Source organism: Botryllus schlosseri, chromosome 12 (assembly GCF_051294905.1).
Source record: "Botryllus schlosseri isolate E-star chromosome 12, Bs_hap1, whole genome shotgun sequence".
Lineage (NCBI taxonomy): Eukaryota > Metazoa > Chordata > Ascidiacea > Stolidobranchia > Styelidae > Botryllus > Botryllus schlosseri.
In genome coordinates, this window is record NC_137247.1 from 26,413,892 (window position 1) to 26,438,541 (window position 24,650).

The window sequence follows — 24,650 nt, forward strand, 5'->3', positions numbered from 1 at the left end:
GCAAAGGTAACGAAAAAGAAGTCTTCCCAATTTTGAAATTATGCGCAGAATGATTCAGTTCTAAAGAAAACGATCAATAATCTAAATTATAATCTGTCGATCATGATGTGAAGTTTATTTGTAAAATAAAAATTACTGTCAAGCCCGCAACCAATATCCTCGCGAATTCGGTTTACCAGACATATCGCGTTCCGAAACGGGTTAATCCAGTTTTGTATGATGCGTTGATTGATAGCAGGCATGCTGGAGCTTGTGAGACAATGCTGTTTTCAAATCCTCCTTGCCTTCCTAACTAATTACCATCAAGAAATGAACTCCCTTTGAAACGTCGTTGATGTTCAATGTTCATGTTCGTTCACGCTATCAAATTCAGTTTGCGAACATAACCGGCCACATTATCATGTTAGGCATGCTGGCACTTTAGCACCGAGTAGGCAGAAAAACTTCGTCAGAGATCACCGCTGTATGTAGTGGCGAGATAACGTAGTGGTATAATCCACAGCTGCAACACCAATGGGTTGTGGGTTCGAGTCCGACCGAGGTCGGCTCCAGAATTCCTACCTAGGACCTAGGTGCCATCTCATCCGTGTAAGCGGTGTCTTATAAAAGCCAAGAATGTGGGCCGTTGTACAAGTCGGCCGCTACGGAATAAAAATGTAGAAAATTGCCTGGTGTAAATGACCATGACCATGACCATAGTAGTCGAGACACACCATGAACACCCCAAAACAAACCTGTCGGTGCCGTCAAATCTTCCGGTTTGCAGGGTGCAGTTAGGTCTGAATTGGCACTATTGCAATCATAATTCAAAAATCCCTATTGAGAATCGAATATCCAGATTCTAAACTTGGATTTAAAATTTCGGATTTGATACATCCAGAATCATATGAGCAAAATACTAATCTGGACTTACTTCATTGCTTCATTGGCTTCATTTTTACATTAGCTGGTTTCATTAGCTTTTCGTTAGCTTACTTTTCATTAGCTTACTTTTTCATTAGCTTAATTAGCTTTTCATTAGCTTTTCATTAGCTTACTTAGCTTTTCATTAGCTTTTCATTAGCTTTTCATTAGCTTAATTAGCTTCATTAGCTTTTCATTAGCTTACTTTTCATTAGCTTACTTTTTCATTAGCTTAATTAGCTTTTCATTAGCTTTTCATTAGCTTACTTAGCTTTTCATTAGCTTAATTAGCTTCATTAGCTTTTCATTAGCTTACTTTTCATTAGCTTACTTTTTCATTAGCTTAATTAGCTTTTCATTAGCTTTTCATTAGCTTACTTAGCTTTTCATTAGCTTAATTAGCCTTTCATTAGCTTAATTAGCTTTTCCTTAGCTTAATTAGCTGCATTAGCTTTTCATTAGCTTGCATGTACAAAATAAAGGCACCCTTAAAAATTGCTAATTTGAAATTGAACGAGTCTGATCAAAGGAGTTTTGTAATTTGGTCTGGTACGTATCAGCGATTTCAATCTTTAAAGTAGCGTCAATCTCTACCAGAGGTTGCAAACAAACCGTGCTTCAACGAAGTAATAAGAATGAACACCACTTGCTCATATAGACGTACCAATATTATTGATCAAATTCTTTCATTTCCTATAAAAAAATTACGCTCCGCGCGACTAGGGCCGAAATTCACATTGATTGTTCAATACTTTATGTCAGCGATTTGGGCTGGTCCGTGCAACGACCGCCTAATACAAGCTATAGTTGGCAACCGAAATCTTCCATAGCGTATGTGTGTTTGTGCGTCTAAGAGTCGTACGTATAAAGGGTAGTGATGAAATTGCCTATGGCAGGATGTACGGTTCTGCGAGATGTTCCCACGGGAGAGCTCACTTAAAGTCATACCCCCCCCCCAAACAAAATAAAAATAAATTGTTTTTCTGACTACGACCTTGCGTGCGTTCGATCTCTTGAGTGGTGACAGCTTTCTACGCAAGTCATGAAGTAACAGCAACAACTGTCCCGTCCGGCGTCCACCCTCTAGAACAGGGGCGGCCGACCCGCGGTCCGCGAGGTTTTGAGTGGCCCGCGGGTTAATTCTCGAAATTACTAATATTATCAAAAAATAAATTACCAAAACCAAATAACCAAAATTTGATTAGCCTGACCGAGAAATTTGGTATTTTGTCGACTAAAATATCAGTTCCTAGTTCCGACGCATTGGCGTAGCCAGGGGCCAGCCACATTTTTCGCAGATCGTCGTATATGACTATATAATGTACAATATTTCGCGCGGCTAGGTCGGGGATCCACACCAAGTCTTCGTGTCATAATTGTTATTGATTTTGATGCGTATTAATATAAGTATTGTTTTCAACGTTACCTATTATCCGGTACGCTCCTATCGGAAGACTGAATAAGGTTTTCAACTTTCAAGTGGCCGCGCAATGGTTCGTAAGTCTCATGTGGCCCTTCGGCCACCCTGCTCTAGAAACTCTAATTAGTCTTGCCGTGTGGTATGAACATATAGCTCAAGATGTATAATTAATTGCCCCCTGAATGTTTGATGGCACCACTTCTAGCAGCCCTGCCGGTAAATCTGATAATGAAAACGTATTTGCAATATGCAAGTACCGATATAATGAACCAATTTCATTCATTAACCATGAACAATTTTCGCTTTGTCGTGCTGGTTTTCCACAATAATCATTTGATCACATCCGTCTGTGAGTGGAATATATGTAACGATCGCTCCAGATGTTGTGTTAATCATCCAATGAGCGCCCAAGTCCATCGACTTTACCTATTTTTTCCTTATCTTTAAGTGTGTGTGTGTGTGTGTGAGGGGGGGGGGGTTCATTTGCGTCATCGAGTTTTTCGCCCCCCCTCAAATATTTTTTCTAGCTGCGCTCTTGTTCCGAACCCTGTCTCATACGGACCAAAAATATCGGCGTTTCTGGGATATACGCCCTATACCAAGTCAATGTTCCTCATGACACCAATAATTGCTTCCAATGAACACCATGCTAAAATTTATAAACCTCAAAATTTATCGTGTTTCGGGGTGGGGGTTTGGGATATTATGGTTGGGGATGACAGATATTAGGGTTGCGGAATGACGGATTTTACCTTTGGGCGATTACGGATATTAGGGTTGTTGTGAGGGATATCATCCACCAACCCCAACCTAACCCTAGCGTCCCTCACTTCAAAGTTCAAACTCTAATATCCATCGTCCCCAACCCTATTATCCGTCACCCTACAACCCTAATATCTCTGACTACCAACCCTAACATCATTAACCCTAATATCAGTCAGGCCCCAATCATAATGTGCCTACCCCAAACCTGAAGCTGAATAGATTTTGACGTTTAGAAATTTTGGCTTCATGTTCATGGTAAACATTAATTGGCTTCATGGGGAGCAGAGGTTTATTATGTGGCACATATCGAAGAAGCGCCAAAATATCTTTGAATCATTCCTTATCGTATACGTCGACTATACTGGGTGCAAATCATATGTAGGCTAATTTTACAAATATTTAAGTATTTAAACAAGTATGGCATAATTATACATCTTCAAAAATAAAGAGACGCTTAGGAGTACAAAACATCATAACACATTTGAATAAAATATTCATATTTATTCCCGAAGCTTTTCGGTTGACCCTCGTCAGGGGATATCGTCAGCAATATTGCGAAAATTCGAATAACTATGTTCAACAAAAATATATATCGCTAATTTTGACGTCACACAGAAAATATACAAAGTTAGAAAAACGAGAGAACTGAAGCGTTGGCATGGAGATAGCGAAACAAAACAAGTTAATGCGCGATGTTCAAATGATACACAAATTCTTTCTGTTGGCATAGACTAGGTTTACTCATAGTGATGATGGTGGACTCAAGAACATACAAACGAAATAAATTGCGAACCTTAGCCAATATAGAGAACATGTCCTCGTGATAGTTAACAGCACATGTATGATTTTCTAGTAAATGTTTGCCGATAGAAGATTTTTGACCCATGGCCTGGTTACGTTCGAGAACAAGCGGATTGTTATGCTATTGTTATACTTGTTTTGCTTCGCTATCTCCATGCCAACGCTTCAGTTCTATCGTTTTTCTAACTTTGTATATTTTCTGTGTGACGTCATAATTAGCGATATATATTGTTGTTGAACAATATGATCATGGTTATTCGAATTCTCGCAATATTGCTGCTGACATCCCCTGACGAGGGTCAGCCGAAAAGCTTCGGGAATAAATCTGAATATTTTATTCAAATGTAACTTGAAAAATATATATATTTAAATGGTATTTTTTGAAACTCTGATGTTTAAAAAATGTTTTAAATAAAGTGTTTTAAAACACCATTTGTTATCAATGCAACATTAGGTGAGAGTGAGGAATAACCACCGAATCCAGGGTGATCGAGATGTTTTAAATTGGAACAATGTCGGGAACATTACATATGTGAGACATTATGTTCCAATTTGGATGATATACAACAGACTAGGATTTTCCTGATCTTAGCATTATAGGAGTTGATGTTGATTGCGGAATTTCATAAATCATTGTGCACGAACGGCAAGAATGACAACAGGTTTTATTTGGTAATGACTAGACAGGATTCGAACTAATAGTTGGAAACTATGAATTGGAATAGCTTCGCACGTTATTGTGAAATGAAATCGATGTTTCTTGAATTGCAGTCGCATCGAAGTCATTCATTTGAAAGAGCCAAAACGCAGTGTAATCGCGAAGTAAAGGCCTATTACAGACCATAACCTAGAGCTGAAATGAGGAGATCTACATTTGAATTTTAATTCAAATATGTAAGCTATGCCTACATTGATATTATCGAGTTTGAAAAGGTTCGTGTCGGGATGCTATATTCCTTGGCATGAACCTAGGGATTGATATCAAGAATTCAGCTTTGCTGTTGACCAGTACTGAGCTGAGTACGGCGAGACATTGCACTCTATGTATTCTGCGGTCTTAAATTGATGTTGATTATGTGAAAAACTTTTGGAGGCAATTTCGTCAGAAAGTCAAAGTATTCGAATTGAAGCTAAAATATCCTTACGAAAGGTAACACTCCACTCCGCTGTACGGATATTTTTTGCGCTATTTGTAGAGAATATGTCCTTGAGAATTTTCGACCGTGCCTAGAGTTGTCAGAACAGACGACATTTATACAGAACGGAATAGCGTACCACCGAACCTCGGCCAGTATGCCGATAATACATTTATATTTTTTTTTAATTTGTTTTAGTTTGTGCTGTTGCATAATGTGAAAGCAAGTGGGTTTACGCATTTTATATTTATTTCGTAATTGTGCGGACAGATCAGTGGTTCCCCACCTTTTTCGACTCATCGCCCCCTTATCAAGCTTGCACAAATTTTCGCCCCCCAAATTTACGGATCCGTGAATGAGGACATATAAACGAGAAATTTGTTCACCCTACTCTGATCGCTGTTGAATTGACTAAATAGACGGTTCACTTTACCGAGTAGGTGCTCGGAAAACCGGTTTCTGCGGCTCCTTTCCGTTGAGTTAACCATGCAGAATAAGCAGTCTTCACGTGCATATTTTGGCCGTGTTAATTAAATATATCTCACTGTAAGCCCTAATATTTCATACCACCAGTCGCCCCCTTTGCTATTTTCACCCCCTTGTTTCTTAAAATCGTCCACTGGGGGGCGATATCGCCCACGTTGGGAACCACTGGGATAGATGGATGGACTTGGCAGGTAAGAAATCGGAAATCTGCAAAATCAGGTCCTCTGTGTTACGTGGGTTATTGTATGTATTGTGATGATGCTTCCCTGTAAAGTAGCAAGGTATGACGTCATGCCTTACCCAACTGTGCATGACCGCATCACTCGTGCTTGACCGCTTCATCTCTTATCTCATCTCTGGTTGATGGCACATGGAAGCCATAATAAATGTACAGCAAGAAACACTCCGTTTCTCTCTTCTCTTTGTCATGACTACCGGTACAGCTGACTTTGCCTAGCGTTCCTTTTTATTATTGGTTTGCTACGTCATACTTTGCCAATTTAGTTTTTGTTTGAATCTGTGTCTATATGCCTGTTATTGTGCCGTTAACTCTTGATAAGGGGCACACGAAAAGTCTTCGAGTTAAAAAAGTCGGGACTAATGCACGGTGCACCGTAACTCGTATATTCTAGGAGAAAGGAAAGGCCAAGGCCATAGGAGTATATGCATTTTCCACCCGCCTATCTGTTGTCACGGTGCGCACTATAGCCTATGACGACACTGTCATGCAAATGATCGCATGATCGAAGCTTCATATGATTCATATTTCCGACTGTTAATCACCGAGCATATGGATAATTTTTCCCAGGAGCTTCCGTCATTATATGTAAACAATTCACCGGAATTTAGCGACTCCCCAGGGCTTCAGAAATGCGCCAATTTTCGCTTTGCAGATCTAAATTATATACTAACAGGTTGCGACATTATGCTACTCAGATAGCCAATTCATATTTACCATTATATATAATAATGGGACGTTCAGAAACTCTGTTTTGCGTTATTCGCTATATACTATATACATATATATACGGTACTATATAACCATACAATAAATCACTTTATTCCATCAATTTTAATAATACACTGTGATTGACTCCTAGCCCAAAATCACTTCTGGATCGGGAATTGACTATATAATCCGAATTCGAGCGTTGCTTATTGCGATTTCAAATGTAAGGCCTTCGGTCGATTTCTAGTTTTGTCTTCACGTTTAGTAGTGAACTAAATATATCGACGATACATTCCTATCAATTCACCCTTTAATCTGGGTGTATAGAGCATTTGCGAGTTACGTCATTGTATATGAAATCTCATTACGTTTATAGCGATCCTATTCAGACATTTGTCCTATCGTTTGACCATACCTAGACGGCCATCACTCTCCCCCCACTTTTTTAAAAGGGTAGGCTATTTTATATAATTCCCTAATATACTACGCATTTGTTTAACTATGAAACTCTGGTTATTGGCTTTATCGCTGCATTCAGTTGTTCTATTCCCAATCAACGCGTGCTCCGAAACACGAGGCTTTGTCGAATCACGAGGAAAATAATTTGGCTGCCTATCTGTCGTTGTGGATGAGGCAAGATTGCCTGCCTTGGGTAATCTTTGATTTCGAGGCATGCCGGCCTCTACAGTCACTTTACGGCCTCTGGTCTAAAAGTACTTGCATCCTAAAACTTCCAGACCTATCGCACTCACATCCCACAATGGATGTGCCCAAATTCCGTGCTTGCCCTCGAACTCACTTTCATTATCACATTTGTTAGCGCGTATCCTAATGGCGCTTTCGAGAGGCTGGCACGTGTGCGACAAAAATATAAAACATGACATATAACGACCTAATATTCAAACCAACTTCGCGAATGCTGTTTCCAATATTAGCATTTTGTGCAGCCATTGCCAAATATCCAATTGTTCAACTCGCATCCGCCCACGGAACACATTATGAATGGGAAATTATACTTCTGAAATGCACCAATTAATTGTTTACCATTAAGGGGCTTTGACGACAACAATTGACTTTTATCTAGTGGATGAAAACCAATTCAACGTAATGCTGCTACCTTCGAGCAGAGTCAAAGTGTCATGAGCACTTTGCCTACACAGCATGGCCGTATTTTCCCGAAACGATCCCCCTTTATATAATGATTGTCGACGTAGCCAATTACCCGTATATAAAGCTAATTTCCACTACGATCGGATTAGTATCTGCCAAAACTTCGATTTTGTATTTCCATCGAGTAAATTCATGTATTCTCCACTTAGCTTAGTCAAATCATAGATGTTCAATAAGGAAATAGTCTACTATTCCAGAGTACTACTCAAAATAGTTTTTTTTTTATACATGCAGACATATACAACGTTGTCTCTACTTCTACTTGAGTATCAACGCTGACTACTTTGACCAGCGTAAAATTTATTTCCTCTATCTAATCAAGTTCTCCGGACAAACTAAATAGAATTGAAAATTTTAATTCTTGATGCGATTTTATCTCGACTTCGTGGGAATCAGCAGTGGACAATGTAGGCCTACGACATTTTCTAAAATACTATCAGCAATTGTATCGACATGCAACATGTATCGGAAAACAGCTATCATGAACCAAATAAGCAGCCTATTACTGGGTGATATCAATATTGCTTCTTCCGCAGTAATCGGTTGCGCAGATGCATTTACATGATTCAGAACCGCATCACAGATCTCTATTGAGGAATCAATCAATTGTGCTTGCTCGTCTGCGTGGCAAGGTAAGAGATCGTGCCATGCAATATTGGGTATTTTCTCAAGTGGAGAGATGACATTTATACCTATGTGCCGTGTACTTTGGACTGTATATTGTTGTTTATCGATCAATTTTGGGCGCTGAGAAGGTAATAATACCCGCGGTACCTTCTCTTGATCGAGGGGCGATAAGAAAGTCTCCTGTACAATATAATGATCTGCGTTCGCATTGAGCGATACTCTTTCTGTCATTGACCGTGGTGTCGGGTGATTTCCAGATTCCAACTGCATATCTTCTGTGACTCCGGGCGACGACTGAATGGACCCATACTCCGGAAGAGATGCCGCTGGATCGACTTTTGTCAGCGTCTGCATTTCTAACAGATTTGAAACCCGGTCTATGATTTCACTCCTGGTCAATGCAGATTTTGCTTGGCTCCTTAAGACTGATTCAAGCGAACCGGCAGTATTTTTGGTACTCACTTTCCGGACGGTAGTCAAATAAGTTCTCGCTTGCTTGACGTCTCTTCTGGCTTTTTGAACAGTTTTGCCGTCTTGTGTAGAATAGACGTCACCTTTTTCACGAATTTTGCTTGATGCTGGACACGTGCTGTCACCTGACCTTCATTAGCCCGAGTCGTTAGCTGCCGTTGTTGAGTGGTCTTCATCAGTTGGGTGTTTTTGCGAAGGGTGCGAGTGTCCTCTTTACGTTTTCGTGGCCAAAATAACTTCATGATTGATTACCGCTCACCTCCCCACTCTTCAGAAATATGTGAAAGTCCACTCTCTTCTGAAGACGAATCTTTCAAAAGCAACAATGATTACCAGGCGCCTTGAATTACAATTCCGTTTGATGCCTCCATTTGTGTTAGTAGAAATATCTGGCCTCCAATCTTGTTAGTAGGAAGATATTGTTTTTTTTTGCCTGGTTTCTTTTGCTTGTAATTCAATTTGGTAAATCACTGTAGCTGGTAGTTCAGTCTTCGAAGTGTCTTGAACTTTCAATGACCTTAGGGTCCAGTCTTAGATAGCATATTTTTTTTTGCGGCTCGCCGAAAACCCAGACCATCGTAGTCCCCTCTCCATATCTGTTATAGGGGCGTCCTCCGGTCTGGAGGTTATTTGTACGTCCTTGATTTTTTTTAGGGGTAACCGGGAGGAACCGCAGTAAACCTCCCCCCCCCCGTTACGCTTGTGACAGACTGTGGTATCTCACACAGTGGTAAGTCACAAGCGCCGTTATAGGGCTCTTTTGTGTCGAAAGGACACAAAAGCACCCATCTCGGTGGTTGCTTTTCACTGTTTCTCTTCCCTTTATTTTTGCTTCTGGTTAGGGGTGCAAACAGTTGGCACAAGTAGGCTTTGGCTGGAGGCGTCTGCGGAGGCTTGTCCCGCCGCCACCATACATGTGCCTGGGGACAGAGCCACCACTCTGACCGCATCCCCGGTTCGGAATATGAAGGCCAAGGGCCATACTCTTCCTAGGTGTGAAAGTGATTGAAAGTATCGGTTGTGCCACGAGGGTTTCGCACCGATCAGCGCCTCTCTGGCCGATGCTTACCTTAATACAACCAAATACTCCAATATTAGACTTTACATTCAAGTAGCAATGTTACCATAGCAACAAACATTCGTAAAATGCGTCCAACTGTTACTAGAGCCTTCTAAAATCATGCAATTCAACACATATGCGATCAAGACCATATTTCAGTAGCAATTTCAAGTCTACTATAGTATTATTCATGTATTCATAATTAACCCAAGATCAAATCATGTTGATTTTCTGTCGAAGGGCTTGTTACATCGTCACGTTATCGTTTAAGGCTGATCAAGGTTTTTTGTGTATTTGTATAATCTCGAGTATACTAGGGTATTACCTATTTAATTTTATGACAGTTCTCCCAAGCAACTTGTCTTGATTTTATAACTGTCCAACCTCACTCAAGCGTAGGGGTCCTAGTCGCTGGGCGTGAACTAGTTATGACGCATGCTTTATTAATTCACACAAAACCACACAATTTCCAATATACGTTGATCCAAAAAATGCAATAATTACTTACACATATATACGTAATCACTTTATTAACCGTTTTTCTGGGGAGACGCAAGTGTGGATATAATATGACGCATAATATATAATACATACAGTACATATATCGCCAATTCACTGTAACGCCTTTTCACTGTAAAAGTTCGCAGACACCAATAATGGTGGAGCCATCATTATAAAGCTACTTAATATTTGCATGTATTGTACAACAATTACAGATAAACCAGGATTAGCCACTATAGGCTAATCCTTCGCATTCGCTTCAGACACCTTTGTTACGCATAACAAGCGTGTCAGCTTTGGGTTGTATATAGGGTGGTTTTCACTAATCACCTACCCAACGGTAGTTAGTTGACCAAAACGATCACCTAATTTTGTTAATGACCTTCTTCAAGAAGTTATCTGCCTAAGGCCCTATATACTCTGTCGTAATTATTTTCTGGGCTACAATACTGACACTATTCCCAGAGAACATTAGATAATGTTTCCTTATAAGGTGGGTAATCACACCTCTGTTGTTTAGCAACAACACACGTGTGCTTAAAGCCGTCTTATGGGCCGCCGTGGCAGTTAGTTTCAACTTCAACGAAAGCTGTACAGTATACATAAACACCAATCCATAATCTATACGGCTATCGCCAACAGATATATGTCGTCCTAATTTTTACAGGCATGCTTGCTCCTTGGTATATTACGGATATTCAATTAATGCAGTAGAGCATACAAGAATTTACAGTTCAAACATCAGATTACCCCATACTCTTTTCAATTACCGTGCCTCATCTCCAATCTAATCTTTGGAGTGCAAAATAAGTAAGTCAAGAAATACGAAATACAATGCATTACAGGCTATACATTAAAATTAGTATTTCACCATATAGGCGAATATACGATTCATAAGTGCTTACAGAGTGCAAATAATGATACAGGACGAGTGGCCACTACTGATTGACACAAATGGACACTATTGCTTTAAAATGTTCATATAAAGACACCATAAAACAGAGCTTAATAACTCGGTTCACAAGCATTATGTTATTTCGATATCTCAGCTCAACGTGGATTTTTTCAAACAAAATGACATTCAAACTTTAATACAATGCGTCAAGACTGCTGACTACAACTATACACTTTTGGTAAATATCATTTTTGATAATATCTGGATACTCGATCCTTATCCATAATGAGCTCCTAGTACTATAAAGACATATTTTATTCATTTCCGAAATATGCTCATTTTCAAATCTTCCACTCATTACGACATTCTGACAATAGTCAACAACATCTTTACAATTAATACCACTAATCTCGCTCTCATGATGCTTCTACTGGCAAAACACGGTTCATTTAATATCATTACATTTGCATTTGAAGCTCCGACTATAGACTTCTGATATCCCCTAACACTATCCTATTTCTCGAATCCAAAAAGGTCTAGAATTACCGTCCTATGTTTAGATCCGCGCTAAGACAATAATGACGACGACTAACGTATTATCTATATTTAATGTGTGACGATCAACATCTGGCCATATTTCCAAGCTTCCGGTTTTAAATTCAGCTAACTTCCTCATCGCATCACTCGGGCATTTAACTTGGTGATGTATTTTCTAGATTATGATGTCATCCACCTAAATCTAATTTCAATTATGGTTTCAAAAAATAAAAAAGATTCATATAAACCTTTTGTGTTGCTCGTAATTCAACATTTTGAACAGTCCGTACATTTTGATAATAATCCGTGATATCTCAAAACATACACAACAGTCCGTATTTCAAATAGCGCCAGTTAGCCATAGTTGTTATGCACTCATCAGCGTACCAAAATCCTATAATAACGGGTCCCCAATTGATGATAGTTTGGTTATAATAACTGTGATTCCACGGTTTTTCCCGCTTCTATACCGACTCGTTTATCAATCCTTTTCCTAATTGTGTCACATTATAGTTCGCCTGCAAACATATTTACATATTATATATCGGTATTTATAAGTATTCACATCACTAATTTGTAACAATTTACATAAATTCACTCGTTCGATTTTATAGAATTACTAGAGTAGTATTAACACCTTTATGTCCCATTTCTGCCTTAAAAGCAGACAGGTTATTGTAATTTCCACCCGGTAAAAAGCAGTGTGCACAAGCTCCAAAAATTCTTTACTGCAATGAATGTAGTCTTTAAGGGAATCCGAACAATGGCTTCGGCTATAGTTTCGATGATAACTGTTCAGTGTTCAGCCGTCATGGGTTACATGCCATCCAAAATTGCTTGATTTTAATGTAAAATAAGTCGTTTACATTACGTTTTCTCATCGCAGCATCATTAGTCTTCAATGTGATGATCTCATTCTTCATCAGTTCGTTTTCTGAAATACAGGGACAGTATCGCTTGAACAGTCGGAGTGGTTGGACAATGGACATGAATTACCATAAGGCAATACCGCACATTTGAAATTCATTTCTGATCCCAACGCATATGATATGTTACACGTATAGGCTACAAATGGCGACTGTATTTATTTCAAATGTATGTAAATCTGTGATTATAGCAGAGATTATACACTTGTTTAGGAATAAATAAAGTAAGTGGCGTCAATTTAGAGTATAGCTGGTGTAGACAGACTGATCCTACTTACAAAGGGTGCCTAATAAATTTAAATTTCGGTCTAAAATATCTGTGTATTAGCACTCTCATTACGGCGTTACAAAGTATTATATAAAACGATGTTGATTTCCTATTTTCGTTCTCAAGCTGCGTGAGCCTTACCGAGTGATATCTAATATCTGAAACCCATTATTGACACTAGCAGATTATTAACAACTGTGCTACTTGCATCGATTGCACGAATTTCTATTTCGTGTCACGTTAATGATAGTCAGGAACGAAACTGCACTTTGCTAAACACTTATCCCATCACTGCCTTCGTACTACTTCAATTTTAATTTGGAAAAGGCAAGGTAATATGTTGTACCGTTTCATAGCACAGCATAGCGATTTTTTTATTCTACCGTTTTCACTTTTCAATGACGTAACTTCTGCAATGAAAAAATTGAATGACTGCCACAGACTGCATACCTTTCAAATGACATTAATTAATATAATAATGGTCTAGTCCAGGGTGAGATACGTACAATCCGCGAAGCAATGATAAGTAAAGTCATGTATTATCCAGAACATTTCTACCAAAAGGTTGAGATTTGTAATAAGAAATACGCCTACTTCCGCGTAAATTATCTCTAAAAACGGTAAACATCGATCATGTCCATATGCAGAGGAGACCAGTCAAGAAGTACTTATACTTTTTGAAGTACAGAAATGGGTTTAGCATGCATGCAATACTTACTCAATTGGTCATGTTTCTAGATTAATTTCATGCAATACTTCGTGGTTTTTACAATTTGGATTAGTTTTTGGATAAGTTTTTATCTCATTTATGAGTGAATTGTCTTAAGAACTGCGTGAGCTATCACTGTGACTAAATATATCCTAGAATTTATACGAATGTACCAGTGTTGAGTCACAAGTCATTTCAAGTCATTGCAAATTTTGACTCGAGTCAAGTAAAGTCAATCGATTTTCGAAGGTGACTCGAGTCAAGTCACGAGTCAAGTCACTAGTCAAGTCAAGTTGAATTTTCGAAGTACGAGGTATGAATAAAAGTCATTACATTTTGCTTGCTGTTTTAAATACAGAAATAGTCTCCATGTATTCTGAATCGACGAACGAATATGCACGCAAAAAAGGCGTTGTATTGCTCATGCATATACAAATACACAGAACTGATAATCTGCGCAAGTAGCGGTGCAGCTCAGTCTATAATCACACTGGTCGACATGATTTTTGTTTTCTGGCCAAAATGATGACTCTTTAGTCAATTTTCGTACGCTGATTACGAATATGAAGTCGCTCTTTTCTCTCACGTCAGGATTCTGTATAATCTGTGAATAAAAATTTGGCATTTTAGTGCTAAAACAGCCTGTTTTGTGACGTATTCCTTGCTGTTTGGGCATATCTATCATCATTGTGACGTCATACGAGATGGTCGAAGTACTTGCCATATGTAGTCAAGTAGAAGTAGAAGTAACAGCATCAATTTCTACTCAAGTAGAAGTAAAAGTAACTTTTTATAAATAGCCTATGTATAAAAGTCATTATCTAGGCCTAGTTTCTGATATCAGTACCAATTTAATACTATTTTCTTCTTTTCAAAACATCACAAAATTGCGATACAATGAAAAGATAGGAAGGCGTCGAAACGACTTGGAGTAGTCTTTGAAATCAGACATCAGAAAACTGAAATCAGACCTGGGCCTAGGCGATGTAAAGAAGAGGTATGCACAGCACAATGAATGAATAATAAAGCGACATTGAGGCTGTGAAGCATTTGAAACAAAAATATTTACCATTTGGTGTGCTAATATGGTTTAGAGAGAGCCACATTGACATGGAAAAGATTGCTACTTTTGCTCATGTTTTTTTTTGTATTTAATGTAAAAAATCAGCATAAAACTCAATATCCAATTTGAATTGCGCAATACGACCGATTTCCCACTCGTGAGGTGAACGTCGTCGCGGAAGGACGTATCGTCAATCAAGGGGAATTACACGCTATCGGAGTACGTCGAAGAGGTTCGAGATCCACACGTACGACTCAGGTGTGCTTGTTCCATTGTATTATATTGTAATAGTTAAGTGAGATACAGATAGTTGTAGCATAAGACAAGTCGTCGTTATGTCCCATAGTAGCGGGGCGCCTAAGCGTCCCGGCTCAGATTCTCCGCAGGGCCCTTCTTCCAAGGATAAGCCACCCGCTGAAATGAGTGAACATAACTCAAGGGTTCCATCTGTTATTGTTAAAGGTGTCAACAAAGCAATGGGGACCCACAGCCCGTTGGTAGTGAATAAAAACTTGATTAGAGTTCTGGGCTGACAGTTTTCCGAAATCAAAGTACTCCCATTTGGAGATCTATGTGTTAGCTGGGCTAACTATAACCAAGTTACCAAGCTTCTGGCCTGTGATGACCTAGGGCAGTGGTTCCCAACCTTTTTCGACTCATCGCTCCCTTTTCAAACTCCACACCGATCATCGCCCCCCAAATATTGGGAACACAAAAATGGGCATACAGACTGAAATCACCGGCGAGTTGACTAAGAAAAAAAGGTCAACTTTTCGGCTCGACCTCGAAATTACACTTTTCCAGCTAAATTTTGGTGAGTTGACTAACAAAAAAAGTGATTTCTCTGACTTGATTCCCAAAGGACCGTAACAGCACTTCGTCAGCCCCCCCAAAAAACGTTGGTCTTGACCCCATCCACAGCGCGATGAAGCAAACTTCTGCACCCCTCAGACCCAACTCCCCCGATACCTCTTTACCGCTACTTCTCAGCACAAATTGTTGGACTCTTTAGTTAGTCGGCCTAATTCGCGCCAAGCGCGAAAAAATTCTATTTTTCATGATTGAATCGGTCAATATGATCGGGAATTGCATAAATATTGCTGTCAATTTTTTATCCTCTCTCTGCTCATGTATTCAGATTTACCGGTAAAGCTGAGTGAGGTTGGAAAATGTAGGGCTCGTAAATAATAATTGATCATATTCGGGCTGACCCGTGGGTATAATGACTTCGTTACGTAATGACATTTCGTGGTCTGTCTGCTATGTCAAAAGATATTCAAATCGCCCATACGTACTAAACTAAACATATTTTGTGATACGATTGTTGATATACAATGTTCTTTCCAATTCTCTACTAGTTGGTGACGATTACCCCTGACGAGTGTCAGCCGAAAATATTCGGGTTCATTTCAATATGAATATACTATTTTATTGTATATTGAAGTTCTGTACCTCCAAGAAGCTCTTCAAACTAAAAGTCGCACACGATTTCAAATTGGTATTTCTGCACTGGCAACTAATTTTTCTCTGCGAGATGGCATTTATTTGTGAGGTTCTGATTGGACAGAACAGGAACATTTGGCGCCAGCCATTTAGGCGCCTATGGACAATTAAATATATATGTATATCGTATATATATCGAAGTCGGTCAGCATAAAGGCAGTCTTTTTCCGCCAAGGTTTTCTCGTTCTGGCACCACTTCTCGGAGTCGCATGTTACATGGCCTGAAACTTCATATGTCTTGGTGCGTCATGGTGTGATAATGGCTGACGCCGAGATGCCCATTTCTATACCTCATGCGTATTATTTCTTGGAGGAAGGGTATATCAAATAGGTAAGAAATACGTGACCACGAAATGGCGCGCAGCGCGAAAATTTTTTGAAAAAGTTGCCCAAATTTCCAAAATAATACTCTATAATTAATATCAATTCACGAAAAAATTGTGGGCCCCCTTCGAGCTCGGGCCCCCCATCTCAATTGGGGGCTTGGGTGTGGCAGTTACGGCCATGGACGCCAATATAGCCATTTCAACGCGCCATCGCCCCCCTATCGCCCCCTTCGTCCGTTTTCGCCCCCCCATCGCCCCCTTGGCTATTTTCGCCCCCCTGGACCGAAAAATCACCCCCTGGGGGGCGATATCGCCCACGTTGGGAATCACTGACCTAGGGGATAAGGGTAAAAGATTGAGGTGAAAACAGAACTGTATAAGACTAAACCAATCGAGGTTCGCGGCGTGATTTCGGACGTACCATTGGATCTAACTAACGATGATATCCAGACAGAGCTCGCTAATTATCATGTCATCTACGTGAAGCGATTCAGTTACCGCGCTAATGGGGAAAACGTTCCCATTCGCTCAGTCCTGCTATGTTTTACTGCTGCACACTTGCCCACGGTGGTCACAATTGGATTTCTTAATTTCCGTGTTCGCATTTATAACCCCCCGCCGGTTCGCTGCTTTAATTGCAATAGGTACGGGCATCGTGCCAAACATTGCCGTAGTTCTCTATGATGTACTCGATGCGGTCGAAATCACAAAACAGATCAATGTGTAAATTTAGTGGCATGTGTGAATTGTGGAGGTCCTTGCTCGGCGGGTTATGCGGGATGCGAGAGATATAGACAAGAAGCTCGTATCCAACACATTATGGCCAACTCGAAGGTTGATTACTGGACTGCAAGACAAATGTCGCAACAACAGGACCAGACCTTGCATGCACACAACTTGCAAACCTCTACCCTACACACAAACACTCAGTATGAGAATATATATCAGAACCCCCTCTCTTACCCGCCGTTACCGCAACACCCTTCCTTGCACCAAACCAACAATAACCCGATCAGTGAACGGCCAGGAACAGGACCCAATATCATCTCGGCGTCCAACCAACAGATCACTATTTCAACGGAAACATTTTTCACGTTCATAGCTGAAGTGATGAAAAATACTCTACTCGCTTTCTCTGAACGAAAGGAAATTAACATTTAAGAAATAGTCAGAAAGTCGGCTGGAGATAAACTTGGTTTTACGGTTTTTGGCGCTGAATCAAACTCTATGAATAGTCAGACATCCAACCCCAAAGACAAGCCTACAACGGAAGCGGAAAATGCAGCCAGTAGACGTCGATTAAGAATGACCCCATCAACAAATCGCACCGGACCGAGCCAAAGTAACACTATCGATACAAACACATCAACCGTAGAATATAGAAATCCATTGATGAATGCTCCTGAGACGAGCAATAACCTCGATCGTACGGATACGTTGACCTCGCAAAATCCACAACACTCCAACGATGCTATGGACCTGACTTCTTATGGTAGCCTACATCTTCAAGCCCCTGATTATATGCCAATGGAACTGCCGTGGAGTATACAGGAAAATAAATGAATTGAAGCAATACATAGAGAGCCTAGAACAACTACCTGACATCATAGCAATACAAGAAACACATCTGATTAGTAAATATAACCCAAGATTTTCTCAATATACGTTGATAAGAAAAGACCGAGACATTCACGGTGGAGGGGTGTGTATGTTTGTTAAAAACAGCATTCAGTTTTGTGAAGTAGCATTGCCTACGGTACAGCCGATAGAAGCCCAAGCAATAAAAATTGCCGATACAATCGTCATGAATGTATATATTCCGCCTAACAGAAGATTATCGCGTTCTCAGTGCATCCGATGTTTCGAAATATGTGACTACAAATCTATAGTTGTTGGGGATCTCAACGCACATCACCCAATGTGGGGAAGGCAAAATATAAATACAACAGGCAGACATATTTATCATGTTATTCAAGATATGGATCTCGTGGTTATTAACACGACACAGCCAACCAGACTCGATATCTCTCATCCAAACGCTGGAAGAATGACGCTATTAGATCTGGTGTTGGTCTCCAATGACATTGCCCATCGTGCAACAACGAAGGTTACAGACAGACTTTTGGGAAGTGACCACTTCGTCGTTATTATTACAGAAATTGATGTACCGTGTCATGCGATTCAGACGCATTTCCCATCGTGGTCTCCGCGTCGTGCCGATTGAGAAGGATTTCAGATGACATGCCAACGGTCATTCAACGAAATCGATGCTGCCGATACATCAGCGGTAGAATAAAATCACAAATGCAATCATTGCAGCGGCCTCGGCAACGATACCGGTCACCCAGCCCTCGTCGAAAACCTTGGTACCTTGGTGGAATGATGAGTGCGCTAAAGCTGTTCGTCTTAAACGAGCGGCCTTCAAGAAAATGAGACGAACCTTAAAAATGGAGGACGTGATACTCTTCAAACGAAGAAGATCAACCGCAAGAAAATGTATTTTATCCGCAAAACGAGCACATTGGAGACTCTTCTGCGGATCATTAGACAACAACACTAAGCTGGCGAACGTTTGGAGATCTATTGAGGCAATGTCTGGGAATACAACATGGAACCACATTCGTGTTATTAAAACTGACCACACCGAGCTGACGGATCAGACGGAGAAGGCCAACGAAATAGGCAGAACATTGTCCGCAACAAGCAGTAATAGCTCCCTGACTGAAGAAGAGAGGGAGTGCAAAGTGAACCTCGGGTCAGAATTAAATGATATACGTCACATCCCGCCCATTGAAGAAATGAGCATAAACCGACCGTTCACACTGCACGAGTTAACTGCCACTCTTAAAAAAAGACGTAATACATCACCTGGCTGCGACAGGATATGTTACAAAATGATTTCGGCTCTTTCCAATGACTGTTTAATTAGATTGTTGGACGTTTTGAACAAATTGTGGATGAGAGGTAAATGCCCAGATGCATGGAAACATGCCATCGTCATACCAATACTCAAACCGGGGAAACCACCAGAAAAAGCTCACTCTTATAGACCTGTGTCTCTGACGAGCAATCTGAGCAAAATTATGGAGCGAATGATCGCCAACCGATTACAATGGTGGCTAGAGACAAATAACATTATACATCCAGCCCAAAGCGGCTTCCGCAGAGGTAGATCAACTAGACACAGCATATTGGCACTACACGATGACGTTTACAAATCTATCTGGAACAAGAGATCAGTGGCCATAGTGTTTCTAGATCTCGAAAAGGCTTATGACCGCGTGTGGCGTGAATCACTTATAATAAAATTACGTAAAATCGGATTGTCTGGAAATGTTTTCGATTGGATATGCTCTTTCCTCGTGGACCGCACTTTCCAGGTTCGTATCGGATCCAACCTTTCAGATACCTTTGTCCTCGACACCGGGACGCCGCAAGGCAGTGTACTAAGCCCTTTACTTTTTTCAATATTGGTAAATGACCTCCCCGATAATATTGAGTCAAACATTAATCTATATGCGGACGACGCTTGCGTTTGGGAGTCCGGACTTCAGATTCCTAATGTTTTGGACAAGTTACAATCCTCATTAACTGAATTAGCAGCATGGTGCCGGAAATGGGGACTGAGAGTAAATGTTAACCAATCGGCTGCTATCATCTTTACCAGACGCCGTAAAGTGCCGGAAGTAAGTCTATCTATAGAGAACGCGAGTCTCCCAGTAAAAAAGGAGCACAAACATTTAGGTATTACCTTCGACTCTCGCCTCAGTTACCGAACTCATTCGCGCACGGTAACAGAACGATGCGCAAAACGAATTAACGTTTTGCGATTACTGTGCGGTACGACTTGGGGCGCCTCAACGACACGCCTTCTCTCACTGTATAGAGATTTAATACGTCCAGTTATGGAATATGGTTTTGAAGCATATTTGATGTCCTCAAAGGCCGTTACACTGACCATCCAGAAAATACAAAATACAGCCTTCAGGTTATGCACCGGAGCGATGACCACAACACTCGTGTACACGCTGCTGAACACCTGTGGCGAAGCTCCAATACATTTACGACATTATCAGGCGTGCCTGAATTTCCGCGCAACAATACTGTCACAAAATAGCAACCCCTGTGAATCTATGGTTGAAGAAGCCTGGCAAGAGATCTTTCCAGATTCTGCAAATTTTATTACATTTAATACGCTTACCCGGAACCTGGAAGATGCCCGCATCGAAAACATTGGGCCATCGACTATAGCCCCGTGGGAAAATCCTGGGTATACTGTAGACCTAAACCTTTCCATAGTGATAAAGAAATCAGATCACCCAGAAAATATCAGACAAACCTGTGAAGAATACAGATATGCCACTCGCAGGGGTAAATTACACGTAGGCTATATACGGACGATTCCAAGACCGTAAACGGGTGTGGGGCCGCTTTTTATATTAAATCTTCCGATGTGTCGCATAAAACCGCCCTTGATTGCAGAATATCCATATTAACGGCAGAGTTAGTCGCTATATGCGAAAGTCTTAATTGTTTAATTGATGCCGCGCGCCAAGGATCTACATATACCTCAGGAATCGCAATTCTATCAGATAGTTTGAGCGCATTAACTATTTTGAAAACCGGCAACACCAGCCATGTTCGCTCTCTGGTCAATGATATTTTTAAGTCTTGCACAAAGCTGGATAGTGCTGGAATATTACGTTTCTTTGGATTCCAGGTCACTGTGGAGTCGGATCCAACGAAGTAGCCGATGAATTAGCAAAGGACGCTACGTCGTCTTCAACTCCACGAATAATCAGAGATATCCCGCTCTCCCGACAAGAGGCCAAAGCAATTGCCAAAAAAATTAACTCGCCTAAAATGGATTGACGAAGTTGCAACAAATGGATCGGAAAATCTCTACAAGAGAATACAAGCAGCACACGGGATTTCTCCGCTGCTAGGACTCTCAAGAAAAGAATCATCATTACTGATACGACTTCGGACTGGGCATTGTAAACTGAACGCCCATTTACATCGCTTAGGTTATCACGGCGATGGTCTTTGTGTGACATGGGGCGTATCTGAAACGGTGGGGCAATTTTTGCTTCAATGCACTCGCTGTAACGTGCAGCGAAATTATTTATTGGACATGGCAGAACGGAACCACGTACCCATCGATATTGTAGCTCTACTCGGCAACCCCTACAACATTGTACCAATCATTGAATATGTGTTTTTAACCGAGAGACAGCTTTAATCTACAATTTAATAGAGAATATTGACTAACAATATTTAGGTTTGGTGCAAAAGGCCATAGTTGCTAAGCACCATAACCCCCATATACATACATACATACGACCTATTTCTCATGGGCCAGATGTTACAATTCCATTGCCTTCAAAAGTTTACCAGCAGTTGAAGAAAATTCTCTCGGTGAAGAGTCTTTTGTCTGAAGAATGTTCTCTGCATGTGTGTGATGGTGATCAACAGCTATATAAAGTTGAATCGAGCTGAACTAAATAACTGTGTCATAAATTTGAATTTGCCAAATGAATCTGCTCTTATTGTAGGTTCCAGATTGGAAGCCAAACATATAGTCTGCTTGGCACTGACACCACTTTTGCTTGATATACATCGTGATAGCGAATACACACTCTTCTTTGCTGGCGAACCCTCTTTAATCCATTGTGTCGATGTTCAAGGTCTCATAAAGACATTGGGAACCGTGAATTGCGCCTCTTTATTTATGCATCAAGCCTAAAACCTGTTTTGTCGCACCATACAACTCAATGTGCTTCTATCCTTGTAGCTGGTACAACTGGCATCAAGTGGTCTTGCGAGAATATGAAACTTTTAATTTCAAATTTTGAATATAGTACTCAAACGCGTAAAGTTTCCGTTGATTTTGAACTAATAAATATGGTACTGGTTCAACGGTCTAGAACTTGAAGGTATCCTTGTTTTATGTGTGAATGGGGCAGATGAAATCATTGAATTTAACGTAAGTAGCCGATGAGGGAGTGTCTTACACCAGGCTTTAAAATGTTTCAGAGCCTGCTCTTATCGACAGATCTAATGTTGTATTTCGACCATTATATATTAAACTGTATCTCGTGAAAAAGTTTTTAAAGGTTTTGATCAAAGAGAGAGCACGCTCCAAAAACATTCACGAAAGGTTTCCTCACTTGAGTTAATACAATTGAGAGTGTATTTGCTGGACCTCAAAGGCGGATTTGGAAAAAGAATACACGACTCTCTTTCATTGAAGTTGCATCTAAATTTCTTGGAAATACTAAGGATGCTGACTATCTGGAGGGTTCTAGTTCAAGATAATAAACCTCAAATCCAATAAAGCAAGCTGAGAGCTTTGTAGGATGTGTTTTGAGTCGTATACGTACCAAAACGGGCATAAACGCCCTTAATACAGCCGTATTTGAATAAAATTTTCATTTGATTTTTGCGAAAAATATTGACGTGACGAGTGAATTCTGACGGCAAAATCAGAATCAGCATCGTCAAATTAGGTAAACTCAATTAATCGTTCTAAAATAACAAAAGAAAAGTTGAAAAATGTCGACCAGTGTTATCAGCCAAAATACCTGATATAATAGGAAAACTCAGAAACTTGAAACAAATTGATATGATGCAATACCACTACCCACCTACACATCCATGATATACAATTTAAGCCTGCTCCAATTGTTGATGATAAGTAATATCAACGTATAAACCATGTTCGTTCGATCTAAGTCACACAGGCGGGTAGGATATATGAGCACTGGGCACTACAAGCAGTTTATACAACAGAGATACATTGCTATTAGATTACTTTACTACTAGTTTACGACAACGTAAGATATGAGCTCCGATCACTGCGTTTGTGGTCGATTCATTTGAGATATAACAAATGAAGGCTCGGTAAAACGCACAATCATTGATTGATTGGTTGCCGTCACAGCTCACACCAGCCTATCGCTAACAAGCCGAAAGTATACAATTAGAGCGATTTGGGCGACACCGATTACTTGATGACTTGAAATTACCTCGTAAATTTTGCTTCGAGTCACGAGTCAATCCACATTTGCGCACGTGTGCAGCTTAGAGGAGACGGACTTTCAGCATTCCCGTGGCCACTTACTGGTCACGGATAATTTCGTGGCCGGCCACAGATATTCCGTGGCCGGCCATGAAAAGTGCTATTCTGTGGCCGGCCATGGTGATTTTCATGGCCGGCCATGAAATTTCAGTATGGCCGGCCATGAAATTTCCGTGGCCGGCCATGTCAAACTCATTCTCATGGCCGGCCATGACTAAATTTCATGGCCGGCCATAGCCAAATGTCATGGCCGGCTGCAATATATCAAGTTAATATTGATGATAAGTACTGTACGTGGCCCAATCGTGGTCAAATGCATGATCAATTATGTTCTATTATGGGCGTACAGTAAATAGAACTAGGTGAGAACGAGAGTTTAGCTCAGTTTATATGCATTTTCACCCGAAATACCGGACATTGAAACGATAGGAAGAAGATGAAACGATCTGGAATAGTCTCTACATATCAATTAAAAACACACAAAATGATGTAAAGAATGCATTAAAAGGGGGGATATCCGCTAAATGAAACAGGAAATAATGGTATAGAAAGCTAGAAGCGATGAAGACATTATCAAAACTGGTAACTGGTAAGTGTTGATTTGTATCTTTTTTATAGAAATAGACCTAAATATTCGGCTGACACTCGTCACAGCTAATCGTATGCAACTGCATAGACTTGAAAAAACAATGTATATCAGATATCTGTCAGAAAATCCCTATAAGTTCCCCAAAAGCTGTGAAATTCACATGTCATTCTGTGGCCGGCCACAGAACAGCTCGGAGCTCGCTGTGGCCGGTGCTTCCCCCATTCTGATATTGATTTTCAACCGTAAGATGTGCAATGTACATTGTGCAGTTTCAATCGATTGTATAGTTAGTTTTATTTGGTAAATATGCAAACCTACGATTAAACAATATGATGATGATAATGTCCTTCATTTTTCAACTATGTTTATCGTTTATGATGAGTCTGCGATGCGAATAAGTGATAGATATATATCTGATCATGTAGTTTAAGGATGCAGGGCAGGGGCAGTTTAAAATCTTTCGT

General features: G+C 40.3%; 1 protein-coding gene across 3 annotated transcripts in view; it reads right to left on the reverse strand.

Moving 5' to 3' along the window:
* Positions 1-24,650, reverse strand: part of LOC145452823 (ficolin-2-like) — a 65,649-nt gene that overhangs the window by 24,189 nt on the left and 16,810 nt on the right. For 2 of the 3 annotated variants that reach the window (XM_080330969.1, XM_080330968.1), the window contains exon 2: positions 12,593-12,655. In XM_080330969.1, the coding sequence (XP_080187095.1) occupies positions 12,593-12,655 (63 nt within the window). Of the gene's footprint in view, positions 1-12,592; positions 12,656-12,717; positions 13,696-24,650 lie in introns of those variants that run through there. The other variant, XM_080330970.1, reaches the window with a different exon arrangement.